At 37.1% G+C, this 16,898-nt stretch overlaps 1 protein-coding gene across 1 annotated transcript in view; it reads left to right on the top strand.

Moving 5' to 3' along the window:
- The first annotated feature begins 771 nt into the window (after positions 1–771).
- Positions 772–16,898, top strand: part of DHX32 (DEAH-box helicase 32 (putative)) — a 27,275-nt gene continuing 11,148 nt past the window's right edge. The window contains exons 1-6 of the mRNA XM_076339214.1: positions 772–1,041; positions 3,773–3,966; positions 5,409–5,781; positions 8,411–8,656; positions 10,891–10,990; positions 11,112–11,270. Coding sequence (XP_076195329.1) covers positions 772–1,041; positions 3,773–3,966; positions 5,409–5,781; positions 8,411–8,656; positions 10,891–10,990; positions 11,112–11,270 — 1,342 coding nt within the window. The remainder of the gene's footprint in view (positions 1,042–3,772; positions 3,967–5,408; positions 5,782–8,410; positions 8,657–10,890; positions 10,991–11,111; positions 11,271–16,898) is intronic.

Genomic DNA, 16,898 nt, shown 5'->3' with positions numbered 1-16,898 from the left:
ATATTTTAGATTTTTAATTATGGCAAAGACTGTTAAAGCCTTGCAAGATTTCCAGAGTTAACATACAGAGTATATAAAATGACTCTTTACTGCTCTGACTTTCTAAAACACTGCAAATAACATAAAATAAAAACACTGGCTCTTCCTGACGGACGCTTTCACGCAGCAGTTACCTCCCGTTAACTGCACGCTCGTAGCCCCTGCGCTGTTTTTGCTGCACCCAGGGGTGAACCCCATTGTGCCGGGATTAGCCGGCCACATGACGATCTCTGCAATCACAATAATGGCCCCGTAGCCTCCTATTCACGGCAGCCGGGGCACAGGCGGGAGCGATAAAGGTCAGGCTCAGCGTGCTCTTTCCCAATTATTCTCCAGCCTGGCCGAGCAGTAGCAGACAAGAGCACGAGCAAACACACTGGCTGGTACTCATGGTCTGGCTTTAACATGCCACTAAAGTGCAAAAGCTACGCAGCTTCCGTTTAGCATCTTTTGGTTTAATCACCTCTATTTTGAAGAGTTTGGATGATTTTTTAAACATATTTTCTCGAGGCTCATTCGGGTTATTAAACCACTTGAAGTGTGACAAACAGACCACAAAGAAGGCAGCTGGACCCCAGGACTGAACTTTTAAACTGAAGAGCTGGGAAGTACTAATCCTGAAGCCAGCAGAAATGGATTTCCTCAGGGTTAGGGAGCCTGAATGATCAATCAATACAAAGGACTCGTTCCATTACTAATGTATTTTTGCTGGGAATAATATATGTAAGAAAAATGGAGTTTTTAACCTTTTCTCCAGAGATCCACTGCTTTTCAGAATTACTTGACTGCAGCGATGGTGATGAAGAGGAAATACTAGTATGTGGAGAAGATTTAGAGCTTAATCCTTTCGATGGCTTGCCTTACTCTTCCCGTTATTATAAACTTATGAAAGAAAGAGAAGAACTTCCAGTATGGAAAGAGAAATATACTTTTATGGAAAGTTTGCTTCGTAATCAAATTGTGATTGTGTCAGGAGATGCTAAGACTGGCAAGAGCTCCCAGGTCAGTACAACATACTTGGTTGGGGTTTTTTTAATTATTTTTAGAACATTTAATGTTGTACACTTTTCAGAGTTACTATTACTATTTTACTAATATTACATATATTTAAAACAGAAAAAACTTTTTGCAGTGAATTTATTATTTACTGCTGTTGCCCTTTATTTATATTGGGCACATCAATATCCAAATTTATATTACGCTAGTATCTGGTTTCTGTTAGTAGTGGACTGTTGCTATGCTGAGTGTTGTATGGTATTGCAATATAAAAACATCCAGTTCTGAAGAGTTCAGCTGTGGTGTACGCACACATAGTTGTATTGAGTTTAGCAGTTCTCAGTGTAGAAACAGATGTGCAGGCATCTATTGTAATCTGAGGTATTAAGGCCAGAGATGGAAAGTGAAATACAGAAGGTGACAAAAGATTAATGCAGTCAAATACAGATGTAAAATATATATGTATATATCTAAGCACACATTTAAATAGCTTTCTTCAAATATTCACAAACAATTGACACTTACTTTACGTTTGTCCATTACAAGCCAGTTTTACTTGGTTGATGATGTCTTTTGGGCTTCAGGGGTAAGCTGAGCACTGAAGAGTAACACTTCTCGGACTGTGATTGTCTGACAGTGTCATAAACAACTAACAAAAATCTCAAATGACAACTTTTTTTGTACTAAATACTAAATTTAAAAATATCAAGCCCTTTCTGAACACTGAAGACCACATGCATTAACTACTATAGTTTAAAATTCAGAACCAAATATACACATAACCTTAGAAAAATTCTGTATAAAATTCTTGTATCTATCAGTATGTGCACTGTAAATTATTGCTTTGGTTGTATATCACAACATCACATCTCAGCTTGAAAAACTATCAACTATATACTTTTAAAATGTATTACAGAATGTATCAGCTACAGTCCTTCCCTACCGAAATTACAGGTGTATTTCTACTGTCTTCAGAGAGGCCAAGTCTAAGTGTAAAATACTTTAGGACTTATTTCAGATTGCTTTAGTATTTTATCAATAAATCATTCCTTCTACGTTTGGCTGGCCGCTATTTTGTTCCACTGGAAAATTTTATTGCCTCCTCCCTAATATTGATTAAATTTGTCATTTTATCCTCTTTTTGTCCATCATCACATTGAATGCCCAGGGGAAATGGTAGCCTCTGCAATGCCTATGTTGGATTCAATGCATATTCTTACGTGGAAAGCGTGTTTTGGTTCTGATTAGTGCTATATCAGGAAAGAAATACAGTGGATTTGCAGGCAGGTCACAAGAGAAGGTGAAAAAGTTCTCAGGGAATGAAGGACTGAAATCAGTAGGGCTGTTTCTCAGGGGGAAGTAATGGTCTTTCCCTCACTTCAGCCAAAAGCAAATGCTTTTTCCAAGAATACACAGTTACTTTACAGAACTCATGTTAAAAGACATCACTGAAGCCAAGATCTCAGTTGACTCTAAACATATAAATATCCACTAGGACTATCAAATTCTGTTGTAATAATATATAACAACCTAAGTCTGTTATCACAGTAAGCAGAGAAGAATTTTCAAGCAAGTGTTATAAGCCAAAACATGATTATTTATAACTGGGATCAGGAGAAAACTTTCCTGCAGGTAAAGCTGTAGGATAATTACTGTTGCAGGGCATCTCATATCTGCCAGAGACTTGGATGCTGGACACTGCTAGAGATCACATATCGAACTAGAGACATCATGCTTCTAACTGAAAATTCCTATGTTTCTATAAAAAGGATACACAGCCCCCTGGTGCCTGGAATATTTTTTGGAGTGCAAAGTCTTTACCCCTTGTTATTGACTGTAATTTATACAAAACAAACTTTGTATAATAATAAACTACTTGCTAAGATATATTAGCTTTTTAAATTGTCCTTAAACAGGTTTAGTAAGATGTCACACATTGCTGGCTGTTTTTTTAAACATTTTTAGAAACATAAATAACTATGCAGAAATAAATGATATGTGGCTGATGCACCTAGTTTATATACGTTGATTAAGTAAAGGATTTGAAACCTAATACCTTCACTAAAATAATATTTATAATGTAATTTTACTTTTTCATGGCAATAACACATTAATATTTTCTAGTGTTGATTTTCTACTGTAAATACATAAATTAGAGAGCTACTGCATAAGTTTCTGGAGCAGTTCAGTTTCACTTATCTTTGTTTACAGAGTAATTATCTGAAATTACATATATTTACTGTGGCATTTGCCAGTTTGAAATCCTCTTCTTCCTGGGACATGTTTCTCATGTCAAGCACCTGAATATGACATAGCATGGGCAGGTTTACCACTGAGCCAGCTGAGAAGCCCCTGACAACAACTGCACTAACATTGTTGGATCAATCACGAGATGCTTAAGAGTAATACTGCTGGTGTTACCTGCTCCCCAGAGGCCAATTCTGTCCCTTCTGCAATATATTTGAATTAATCTGAGTCCAGTTGAGAAATTCCCAGGTAAGCCTTCTAGCCCATGTCAATCCAACTCTTGACTACTTAAGAGGTTCAGGGTCTTGACATTTACCAAGGCAGATAATTTCTGTGTCAGGTGCAGGTCATCCATCAGTACTCAGGCAGACAGTAAGCAGCGGGTGCTCAGGTTGATTTAGTTCTTCCACACTGTCTACTTTCTTTTGCATTACAGTCTCTGCTAAACGTGTTAAATACCAAATACACCTGTTTTCTTATTTACTTACAGATTCCTCAGTGGTGTGCTGAGTATTGCCTTTCTGTCCACTATCAACACGGTGCAGTCGTATGCACCCAGGTACACAAGCAGACAGCGGTGTGGCTGGCACTGCGTGTAGCTGATGAAATGGATGTCAATGTTGGCCACGAAGTGGGGTATTTCATCCCATTTGAAAGCTGCTGTACAACAGAAACTATCCTGAGGTTTGTGTGTTTGGTTTTTAATGCCTTCAAACTAATATGTAGCTTACAGTTCTTTGCAAGTGCAAAAGTTTGCAGCTGACAGCACTCCAGTCCTTAGCTCTTCATTGCACCACTCCACTAACGTGGTCAGGACAGATAACCTAACAACCGTGGGGGAACATTGCTGTAGCTGCAAAAGATTTCTGCGTACAGTATGAAAACAAAAAAAAACAACAGTGCTTTATAAAGTTGTGTATAATATTTTAAAATGCGGATACCGGAGATTTTGTGATTAATCAATAAGCTATAAAAGGCTTGAAGGAGGTATTCTGTGCTAAACTGTAGTAGAGATTTAAATGGGCAAGGTTACCATCTGTGCAAAACTTCATTAAGTACCTCAGTAACTTCCGTATCATTCTACTCCTTCTTTCTCTGTTTTCCAGTACAGGAGTGTCCGTTACCATAAGAGAACATGGGATAATCTAACACAAAGTAAAACTGGAAAATTGAAAATCAATCAAAAATCATGGCTAGAAAAGGGTATATTCAGTAACAAGAGAAAAAGCATTTAGGAGGATTTTTGAGAGATAAGAAATGCACTTAATGTATTAAATATAGGCAGGTGACAACAGCAACACAGGGATTCAGATTTTGAGCCTCTCTGAAAGTTAGGAGAGTTATTTTCTCTGGTTCCTTAATATAGCAGGCATAAACTATAAAATCTAGATCATAAGCCTTTTTTCCAGCCACTGATTTCCAGTGGAGAAGAGGATACTCGCCACTTCTGAAAATAAAGTTCAACCGCTCTTCCTTTTGCATGTCCTTTCTCTTTCACTGAAAACTCTGTAAACCTCATCCTGCAGCACATCTTCCTGCAGCTGCTACTGACGTGAAAGGGAGATAAATCCTATCCTCTCACACATCGAAACATGGTTCAAGAATTCAAAGTCCAGCAAAAAATAATATCCTTTTAAAAACTTTCAGTAGCAGGAATAATAGGGATAAAAGTGAGGAGGGCCTTACGGTATGAATTGATCTCTCATCTTGGTTCTGGCACTGCCTCAAGTGCATGCGTACACCTCCTTTTCCTCATCTAAAAGTATTAGTTCCTAGCTCAAGAATTGGTTATGGCATGCAATATGCTTAGATAGTTTGGAAGATGAAAGGCAATATAAGTTATGATTTTAAGGCAGAAGTATTTCTTCTTTTGCCTAGAGCATCCTTTCAACCATAGTGCCACTTAGTGTCATTGAATTACATTGAGTTTCTAGCTACTTAAAGAAGGGTTTAAACATGTAGTTGAGACTGTGATACTGTCTACAAAATAGACTCTCTGTCCTTACCAAAACTTTCCTGTTAGAACAGAAAGAACCAAGCTGTCCCCAAGACCCTGAATTAATTTCTTACAATCAAATCTGAATATTCCAAGAAACTTTGTAGAGTTTTCTGTTTCTACATTGCAGATACTGTACAGATGATATGCTACAAAGGGAAATGATATCTACACCTCTTCTGAACTATTACGGCGTTATCATCCTGGATGATGTGCATGAAAGAACTGTTGCAACAGATGCATTACTTGGCCTTCTCAAAGATGTCTTGATATCGAGACCAGAACTGAGGCTGGTGATACTCACTGCGCCTCATATGTCCAGCAAACTGCAGAATTATTACGGCAGTGTCCCCTTCATAAGGGTGGAAAACAAACACCACGCAGAGGTTGTATACTCTTGCAGCGTTCAGAAAGACCACTTTCTGTCTGCACTAAGACTGCTCTTTGAGATACACCATACAAAAGAGAAGGGTGACATTGTGATCTTTCTGGCATGTGAAGAAGTAAGTTATTAACCGATTCCAATATTTCTGATTTTAATCAAGAAACAATTTACATCTGGGTTTTTATATGACCTATAAATATCTTGTTGCCAGTATCTAACACACTGGACACTGCCAACAGTTTTTATCAATTCAAGTTTTTCCTACAAAGAAGTTATGGTATACATAATGCTGTATTTTATATATATATATAGCATAAGCTAATACAAGGAACTACCAGATTTTCTGTAGGCTTAAAGAAGGGCCATCATCCTTCTGTGTGATGCAAAAAAGTAGCAAAGGCGGCATACAGGGACAAGGGCCGTAGATGCAGGGAGTTAATACATTGCAACCTATTCCGGCAGCGGGTATATCACACTTTGTGTTATCCCTGTTTTGCAGGAATGGACACATGTCCAGTTTGCATAAATGTCCTACTTCACGTGAATGTTTTTATCTTAAACCCGCTTACAAGGTCTTGCCATTTGCATTCTCCTTTACGGCTGCAAACTTCCCAACCATTTGTGTAGACAACAGCAGGAGGCAACTGCCACTCTGGAGGTGCAATGGTAATCCAGGAATCTGCACGGGCTTGCTATTCTAAATAGAGGCATCTTCGAACCCCTGAAGACAGCAGAGATGCCCTAAATTCACTGCTGCCAGGATTGCACGATCACGTCCTTCTCAGAAAAGTTTCACAGTACTTTATAGCTGTCAAAGCAATCTCCCATCAAATAAACATGTTAAGACTTGAAATTATTACTATTAACTTCCTGATAGTGATCTTCAACCTTCCACTTTGTATCATTAAATCTGCTTTAGAACAACAAACTCGCCTTAGTAGCTCCAGAAGATAATGACTTTTCACATGCAAAGATAAATTACCATTAACTACCCAGGTAGTATTGCTTTTCACTGTAAAAAGGGGGATGGATATGTAACACTTTTAATAACGCTAATAATCAGTTGTAAACTTTATAGACGCAAATTTTACAAATGATGAATTCATGAATTCTCTGTATCAGTTCCTGTATTGACAATAGGTAATGTTAGAGAGAAAACACATAGTCTTTCCATTTCAAAGGACTGGGAACAAAGTTTTATTTCTGCTTAAAATTTTTTTTTGATGGGCAAGTCCCACACAATACTAAAATAATAACTTCTTTCTTGCCAAGAAGAGATTACTTAGTTTTCTCTCTCACGATGAACAAAACACTCATTATGAACTGTTACCGCACAGTTCACATCCCATGCATTCTTGCTTAACTGTGACTTGAAGTTTCATATCGCTAATGGCTCGCTATTCCCTAGCACACAACTGTCTTTTAAACTGAAAAAAAAATATGAATAAGCTAAGAACATTAAGATTTATGTGTTGTCTTGGTGCTAGCCTCGCTATTAGATGCCACTGTCATACCTCTATAAGAATTTTTATAGAATACTTTCAACCTATAACTACTATGAATGTAGTGGCACTCTCAAATAGAAACTCAATCTGGTTTTTCAATTTTGAAAAATGTTTGCTAATAAAAATGCTTTTGAAAAAAAAAATCCCTTTCAAATTGAACAAGTCTATGGATGATTTTTGTATACCTCTAAAAAAAATAGTTTACAACACAAATGATTTTATATTTTAAAAAAAGACTAAAACAACAACAACAACAACCCTTTTATAATTTATATTCAACTGCTGAATTTGTGGACTGTTTTAAAGGTGATGTTCCATTAACACAGCTTAGCGACATTTCATTCACTTTATTAAGTCTTCATAGAGTTTATTGATCACTAGGGGAAAAAAAAAAAACACAATAAAAACCTTCACAATACTTATATCTTCTTAAACATAATAATTAAGGTAAAGTAGGGAGGTTTCTGCATACTTTGATCTTTTTATGCATTGTAATTGAACTAAGAACATAATAGTAGTTTCCAAAGTGACCCAAACAAGGGCTCTGCCATTTTAGCCCTTCCAGTGATGGGGACAGTAAGGATTGGAGAGGGTTGGAGCGGTGATTTGCTGTGATCTGACTCCAGGAGCACCCGTGCACATCGCACCTTCGCCAGCAGTGCAGGTCACCCCATTGCCAGCCCCGGGGTGCACCGTGCACATGTAGAGAGCTGTTTCCCAGGGGACACTGCCACTCAGGGCACCCACATGCATAACATTGGTTCCAGCAGAAGAGAAAACTTTTTGGGCACACCAGTGGGGTACCTGAGTATCTGCTACAGCATTACCAGCCCTATGACAAAATTTGCACCAAACTCTTTGGCACTAAATGACTGATGTGGATACATCCTACATGTCCTATATACATAAAGTTTAGTGACTGTTTCATAATTTCTCAGCCTTGTTATTCCTATACGATATTTTTACATATCTGTCTTCCCTTGGAGATTGGTTTGGATATGATTAAAGCCAGAGAAGACTATTTTGAAAATTGCAGAGAAGAAAAAGACATTTCAAAAAAACAGCCCAGCTTTTCCCTGGTCTATAGTTAGCGGAGGCAGTCCATAAATTCTCATACATAGTTCTTTTTCCTTTAATTATTAATCATGTAAGATTTAAATGTTGTTACAGTTTGATACGTAGTTAAATTTCATTTTAGAATAAAAAAGTTGCTGTAAAATTAAATCTTTCTCCTGATTACAGGAAATTGAAAAGGCTTACCAAATGATCAGACAGGAACAGTCTAATTTAAATCCTGATCTTGGAGAACTCATCCCAGTTCCTTTATATCCCATAAAACAAGACCTAACTCCCAAGCCAAATCAAGACAAACAGAAATGCTGCAAAAAATACAGAAGAAAAGTGCTACTCACCACAAGCTTTGGAGAATCTTTGATTTGGATTAAAAATGTAACCTTTGTCATTGATGTCGGTGTTGAAACAAGAAAGGTTAGTAAAGTTAACCAAAATCAGTATGCCAAGAACGAAGTATGCATAAGCTTTTTTCCAGGGTGGAGGAAAGGGAAATGTGCAGCTAATAGATTGGTGAAAATGGTTTCTAAAGGATCAAATATTTTTCTATTCTTTTGTAAGTCAGATTCTATAACATATTTAACATTCAAATCACCTGCTTTCGTACACATGGGAAAACCAAGCAAGAAAACACAATTACTTCCTAAATTCAGTCAGAAAACAAAATTTTCAAGTTTCTAAAGCCAGATTAACACTCCCAGCTGAAACTGCCACTTATTTGGGCACCAAGCTAATCACATTCCATTTGCAAACTACATCTCCCCTTAATTTTGGCCTATCATTCCTAATTATGTCTTCAGTATCTTATAGATAGAGCGAAATACAATCAGTTCTTGGCTACCTATTGGCAGATTACCTGGTTTAGTAGATTAACCTCATCCCTTGCTTAACACCTTCGTAACCAGTGTAGTGCCACAGATCATACAATGCCAAGGGATGCTCACACAGGGAACCACTTCTTTTTAAAGCTGCTTGTGCTCCTTCCAGACACATGCTTCCATCTAAGTACCTCAAAATGCTGCAATTTATCAAATTAATCTTTGACCTTTTACAGTTCATTCTAAGTATGTCCTCAGTTATTGGTTTCCACCCCATCTTGGGAAGGACTAGTGCAGCTGCAAACACGTCTCTTGTTTCTTTCATTTATACAAAACTGACGTCCGAAAGAATGAGTGACTATGTAGGAACAAGTCATTACATGAATTGGAAAGCTGCACTACACTAGAGGCTTTGTAACTGTTCAATGCGTTCTGCTAGTCAAAATAAATATTCCAGTAATAGGCAAAAGAAACAATATAATACAGTTTGTTTATTTAACTCAGAATTGAATCACCAAAATGGAAGATAAACACTCCCAAAATTTTGGATCGATGATCATTAATCCTGATTAGCCTTGAGAGTAGTTCAGGCAAAAGCTTGGGAACTACCAGTACCTCCCATTTTCATTGCAAAAAACTGTGTCTAACTGCCATTTTTAAGGGTTCTCATTTGGAGGTTATAAACTAACACAGCCTCAAGTCAAGGCTAAAAAAAATTGTCAGACTTTTGTGTGAAATGAACAAAAGCCTAAAAGCAGTTTTCAATTAGACCATGCATAACCCAACTTACTTCTGAAACTACCGTTGTCTTGGAGGACAGAAATTCATCTCCCTTCCACAGTGATCTGAAGCCCAAAGTAAAATTCAGTGCTTCCAGACTTCTGTGAATCAGAAATACAAAGTGATGGGAACAAATAAGTTTCAACACAGTCCTATGGCCGTCAAATCACCTCTATCGGTTATGCAGTTTTTACCCTTTAATTCAACTATTTTCTCCCAACAGCTGAAGTTTAGTCCTCTAATATTCATTCCTCAGCAGTTCAAATTCACATTCAATCCATATGGCTGAAAGTCAGTTGAACATAGAGGGAACAGTCAAAGTTTTGTGCAGAACAAAATCCCACATAAGTCTTGCAGATAAATTTACCTGGAGGAAAAGAACTTTGTCCCCTGCACTGACGCATACTTTATCTTTTTTATTAAAATTCTGCTTAAAGTATACAAGATCAATTCAGATGACATGACTAGAAAGTTGCCTTATCCAGATGTTGTATGTCTTGCGATATACTACAGAAGCTTATGGACATCATCTGGTGGTCAGAACAGTGAGTGAATTGGCTCCTCAGTTTAATCAAAATAAAGTACAATTAAGAAAAAAATAAAACGGGGCATTGTACATCTTTGTTACAGTCCTTGTCTCCTGTACTGAATTGACAGATTTCAGCATTAAGTCACAAAGCTGGAGTTATGGAACAAAATGTTATCAGACAATGTTGGGATTCTGTCATTGGAAGAAATAAATAATCTTTTTTGATGCTTTTCTTGATGATATCATAGACATACATTTTGTGCTTTAGTAAGGTACATTTCTTCAGAAAAAGACATTTATCTTAGAGTATACTTACAGAGTTATTGCAAAACATAAGTGTCTGTCAATTTATCAAAGTGCTGACTGCTCTCATTTCCAAGCTGGTGAAATGCGTAGTATAAAAAGAAATGAAACTGTTACTACACTTTCTGTAAAATGACCTAGACAAAAATTCAATACAGACCATTGATATTTTTGTAGTCTTCTCTTACTTGTCTGATGCTTAATATCTCTTTCATTTAAAGGTGTACAATCCTAGAATCAGAGCAGACTCTGTTATAACGCAGCCTATCAGCAAAAGTCAAGCAGAGATGCATAAACAAATTCTGGGCATGTCTTCATCAGGTAGAATTATTACCTCAAAATTTAAATCCATTAGCTCAAATTATTAACAGAATTGATGTGGCAATGCAAAAAAAAAAAAAAAAAAAAAAAAAAAAGGTAATTTTCCCAAAATCTCTTCCAGGAAAACTCTTCTGCTTGTATCCTGAAGAATTTACATACAAAGAAATGAAACCACATCTACCAGCCAAAATACAGGAATCAAAGCTAACTAGCATGGTTCTCTTCCTGAAGAGGATGGATATAGCAGGCTTTGGACACTGTGACTTCATAAGCAGGCCGGGTAATGATGATGCACCAATTTTCCATATTTTTATTATTACTTTTGCAGTTTTTTAAAGATTAATTTTGTCCTGTTATTCACAGTACTGTTTTTTATTGAAGTACTTGTAACAATATTGCCACTGCTTTTACCACTTACCTGCTAGAACAGTTCACAATGCAATAGTTGCACTTAGAAAAATGGTACCGTGTATGAACTGTTAGCTCTGAAAAAGACCATAAAGTATCTGAATGGAATTGGAATGAAAAAAAAAAAAAAAAAATCAATATTCCAAATATCTTCTCATCTAGGTTTCATATTATTTTCCTGGAACTCACAAAGAAAACTTGTGTCCCATTGTACAAGGCATTGTGCAGATATCTAACAAAATATATTCCTTTAATCAAAAGTTTACAACCCAAATAAACTACTGTTGTTACCTAGGAGATATATTTGGAGGAAATCAGCTTTCTTCTTATCCTCCAGCATCTCCTACCTCAAATTTACAATAAGCTGTTACTTAAAGACAATATTATTTATAAAATAAACCTGAATAAACTTTCAATACTAGACAGGGAATACACTGAATTTTGAGGTAAGAGTGTGACAAAAGTTGTTGCTTTTTTTTTTCCCCCTCCATATTTTAGGGCTTTTTCTATAGACGATATATTATATTCTCCTCTGTTCTGACCTACCACAAAACCCAAGTAGCACTGCAAATTCTGCTGTTGATTTGAAGCCAATTAAAGTGAGGGAAATAGCACTGATTTCACTGGTTTGGGGATCATGCGACCTATTGCTAGCTTCATTTATGGTAGTTTTCCAGTGCAAATACGAAGAATTCTTATATTATCCTCCTTTTCCTCATGCACATACACAATCACTTGTCTTCCATGTGTTGTGCACTGTAATTAATCAGTAATAAAGAGTTTAATTCCCACTGTTGGATGTTGTGATAGATTGTAAGTGGAATTTTTAAGTAGAATTTATTCTACTTTTCCCTTGTTTGCCCATTTAGCAGAAACATGCCTAAAAGAAAGGTGAAAAAACATTGCCAGTCTGAGTGGTAACTAATTCAAGACTGATGAGAATCGGAGTATTTTGGCCTTGTGAGTGTCACCTCCTGTGTTGAATCTAGGAAACCTTCATGGAAAATGGTTATGGAATACAGTTGGCTTCCATTCAAATTTAGAAAGTATTTTACTAAAAAAAATTAAAAAATTCTAAAACATATCAGTGCTTTTACTGGATATGAAGAAAGTTGTTCTTGAACTGTAGAATGAATTAGTAAAGTTACATTAGGAAAAGCATTCAGTATTTTTGGATTTAAAAGCACAATGGAGACGGCTGGTATTCAGAGAGAATGAAATGCTAGAGGTATTTAAGGACTTCACAGATGTAGGTATTCTAAGTTTTGTCTGTATTTTTGAGATAATGCAGCTGAAGAAAGCATCTTGCTGATGTGTACAAAATTGCAAAGGCATTTGATGAATGCATCAGGTTTACTTGGATGGGCATCAAATGTGAAAAAGTTTTTGCTAACTAGATCAAAAGCGTGAGGTCAAGGTATTGAAAACTCTGAGGAATTACTGAAACAGTGTGAGGAATGTTAGACAAACTGTTTGAACAAAGAAAAAAAATCCCACAAACACTGCAGGGGGTCCACTGAAAGGAGATGAGAAAGTCTGCACAATTTCCTGGTCTCCTTCCTGTCTTAAGGCCCCATGCAATTAAACATTTGAAACATTGCTTTAATTGTCTAGTACAACTCTTCCTTTATCCTAGGATAGATCACACATTGGCTTTCTTTGCCTTGGGGCTGTCTTTTTCCCACTTCTGAGCGGGCAACGAACCTCTCTCCTACTAACACTTAAGTTATATCCCCACCACAATTCTCCAGAGATGACTATAAAGCTCACACTATCAGAATACAGACAGTTTGAAGTACCTGGTGTGAAATACGTTTGTCTGAAAGAAACAGGAATACTGAAGTAAGCAAATTTGTAAGGGGAGTTAGTTATTGTATTGGACCAACTTACAAAACAAAAAACACGTCAACCTTTCAACCACATAAAACCTTCTTTTGGGCCTTTCATCCTCCCAAGATATTTGGGTCAATGATCTCAGCCTGTGAAAGCTCAAGTTTTCTCATTCTGTGCTGAGATAGCTCCAATTTGCTGCACACACTCAATGCCACACAGGTCTCCGATGGCTAAAGAAGCACAACATCCTCCAGCAGAAGCAGAGACTGACCCTAAAGTCACGCCATGGAGTCCTTGCTGCCCAGCTCTGAATACCTCTGGTTCCCAGTTAAAGGGTAGCCCTGAAGCTTTTTCATTGCTAGTCATAAGGTCAAATAGATGTTACACCTTTCTGGATTACGTACTGCAGGAGAGTGTTGCAGAGGAGGCAAAGAGATGAGCTATCAGAGATGGAAAATGTCCTCTCTTGAGCAAGAGATTTTAGCTTCCCAAAAAGGCTTCATTATCTTTGCTGCAGTCAGTTTAGTTGCATAAGCCTTCTGTAACCTGAAGTGATGAAAAAAAGGCTGAGGAAGAGGAGGAGGGGTCTCTGAGATGGTATACAGACCTAAGTGAAAAAGATGAGCAACAAAGTTCACAAAACAAGCAGTGTGGCTTTTCTCACCCTAAGAAAACTCCTGGGCATAAACAGCTCTTATTCACACCTACTACCAATGTATACAAAGCCAATTTGCCCACCCTCAACGAAACATGGCACAAGATCAACTGGACCAAAAAACCCCCCACAAACAAGCAAACAAAAAAACCATAGCAGTATTTCTATATGCTCTCATTTGACCTGGCCAAATCAAGGGCTGTTCAGAGCATACAGATACTAAAAACACAAATAGCCTTTCTATTTCTCCCCAGCACAGTTTGTCCTGGGCTTGACTATTCCATGTCTCTTCGCCTCCTTGGACTTGATTTCCCTTTGAGTAAAGGGAGTAAACACATTGCAGTACCTCCCATGTGCCACACATGCCACAGGCTTTCCTACACACCGTTTCTGTTCAGCTAACCTTCTCAAGTTTTCTTTGCAATTGAAACAGACGGAGGCTTTGGGTTTTTTAACCCAAGCTGGATTTCTCCTAAACAAAATAATGTTTTCACTGAGATGAGAGAGTAACATATGGACATGAACTGGTGAATAAACAAATCAAAAGTACACCAAAATTCATAGCAAGAATTCAAAGCGAAGTACTTCACAGTCCATTCCCTGTACGTGAAGTAGAGAACATATAGCAGATAAGGAAAGAAACAAAAATTACATCAGTAAAACATTTTATTTCTGCTCAACAACAATGTGCACAAGTTTTTTTTCTACCGCTTTTTGAGGAAAAATAAAAGCCTGGATTAACTCTGACTCATTACTGCATTACAAAAGCAACAAACATGTCAGACTTACAGCTGCTGCATTTAATTCATGCTATAATCGAGATGAGCAAATGCAGCAGACTTGTTACCCTTTTTAGAATTCATGAGCCATATGAAAATGTATTTGGCACTGCAGTTCTGAAGTGCATTATTTGAATTCCTGTGCCACTATAACAGGGATGTGTTTACATTTTTATCAGTTAATCAGCTAGATCTTTACTGTGTTATATAATGGGACAAAAGAACTCCTTTCCCATAGATTACAGCAACGTTACGTTTTTTTGTAAATCACTGGAAAATCCTTATTTAAACTATGCAAACCAGTATAAAGATGAAGTCATGTAAAATTTCCGTAAGAAATCAAGGTGAAAGCAGTTTGCAGATTCTGCATTCACGCAGAATTACCATAAACAATTTTCAGATTAAAATAGTTGTTGATGGTCATGGATACCATGACATTTGAGACCTATGCTATTATAACCCCACTGAGAATATATTTCTAGAATATCCATAAGAACAAGAGTTGTATAAATGCAAATAATTTCAAATTGTTTCAGAAACAAAATCTGTTTGCAAATTTTTTTGTTAAAAACAGACTGTCAAAGACAGAAACTCAATGCACAATTTAAGGTCTGCTCAACAGAGATCACTTCATGGCAGATTTATTATCTTAAGTTCGCTTGTTGATTCTTTGATGTTTTAATTTCTGAATTTCATCGATTAGATAGTATTATGTATCTCCTAATGAAAAGCTTTCTGATAGCATAGACACGGCCACATACTTCATAGTCTGTACTGCACAAATCAGTGGAAAAGCGTAAGAGGAATTGGAGGAGGTAAGGACCAGACAGCAAACAAACACAGGAAGCAAAGTATGGACTGGACAACCTGACCCTTAGCAGCAGTGCCATATCCATAGGACAAGAGGCATCAGGAATGGGAATCAGGGCAGTACGTATAGCCCAATAACTGACCACATACCACACTGAATGTAGCCAATTACTTAGAATAGGGAGCTGGTATCACAAAGGGCATCCCAAAAATGAGAAGGGGTAGCCCAGAACTGTTAAAGCTGGACTACTTTCATGTCATTCACTAGAGAGTAACAAAAGAAACCAAAGTGATTAAAAATATTTTTTATGCCATTATATAATATTCTTTAAATTATACTCTTTGTGGATATACATGTTGCACAGTCACGTATATGCTTTGAGGATGACATAAAGCAGATAGAAAACCGACTTCACTAAACAGTCAGTGCTATCCCTGGTGTGCGGATATTACTTGGTATATTTATATTAGGAAAATGCAGGTCAGCCTCTGTCCTGGCTGTCCCTGCTGGCAGAAAAGTACAGTAGGGACCATTACCAGCCAGCTTGGAGGAGTGAAGAAGCAGCGTAAGGGGGAATGGAAAGACTGCAAAGTATGAGTTTGGAAAAGTAATTTTTAATGATCAACTATAACTATAATTTCAAAATAACAGCTATAGAATTGGTGGCTTCAGAGCATGACAGATTCACAAAAAATCCTACTTCAGAAGTTATAGGGAAAAAAAGAGAATCAAGATGAAACCTGCACACAGCAGCTTGTCCTTGCAGAAGAAAAATCTTTGCATAATTTGAAGAAAATCTGGCACTAGATTTCCCCGTATCTTCAGTTTGCTATCCAAGGAGCAATGTTAAAAAACAGTAACAGAAAACGCCATTCCCCAGGAACTGTTCTCCCTGCAGTAATTACTTTGGCAGTTCTTCATGCTGTTAAGCCTAACAGAAGCTGGAAAAACTTGTGGTTTGCCAGGCAGTGAATCAGCTCTTTAAAGACAACATCCCTTCACCTGACATTCATGTCAGCCGTAACTTTATAACGGTTATTTCCGTGGAAAGAAAAGATTTATCAAGAAAAAGGTATTTTACATACTCAACATTTTCACAGAGTAGGAGACCAGAACACAGGACCCGTGGATCCTCCAGATAAGCACAATATAGCAGGTAAATGGACTACTAAAAATCATGAAATTTACATTTCGCTCCTGTCTCTAATATTCACTTATTACAGAACTTTGGGCAAATCGTTAAATCACTTGCTTCCTTATGCAACAAGAATAATACTTTTGTATTTATTTTATCACACCTTAAGCACTTCAATTTCAGCCATGTAGGATGTAATACTGAAAAGATTAAAGGCGCAGCTACCTCCAGAAACATAACTTACTCTGTTCATGTCAAAGTTATAAAAAAATGTGAAACGGAGAATA

This window comes from Aptenodytes patagonicus, chromosome 5 (genome assembly GCF_965638725.1).
Source record: "Aptenodytes patagonicus chromosome 5, bAptPat1.pri.cur, whole genome shotgun sequence".
NCBI lineage: Eukaryota > Metazoa > Chordata > Aves > Sphenisciformes > Spheniscidae > Aptenodytes > Aptenodytes patagonicus.
This window is presented reverse-complemented; position numbering and strand designations above follow the sequence as displayed.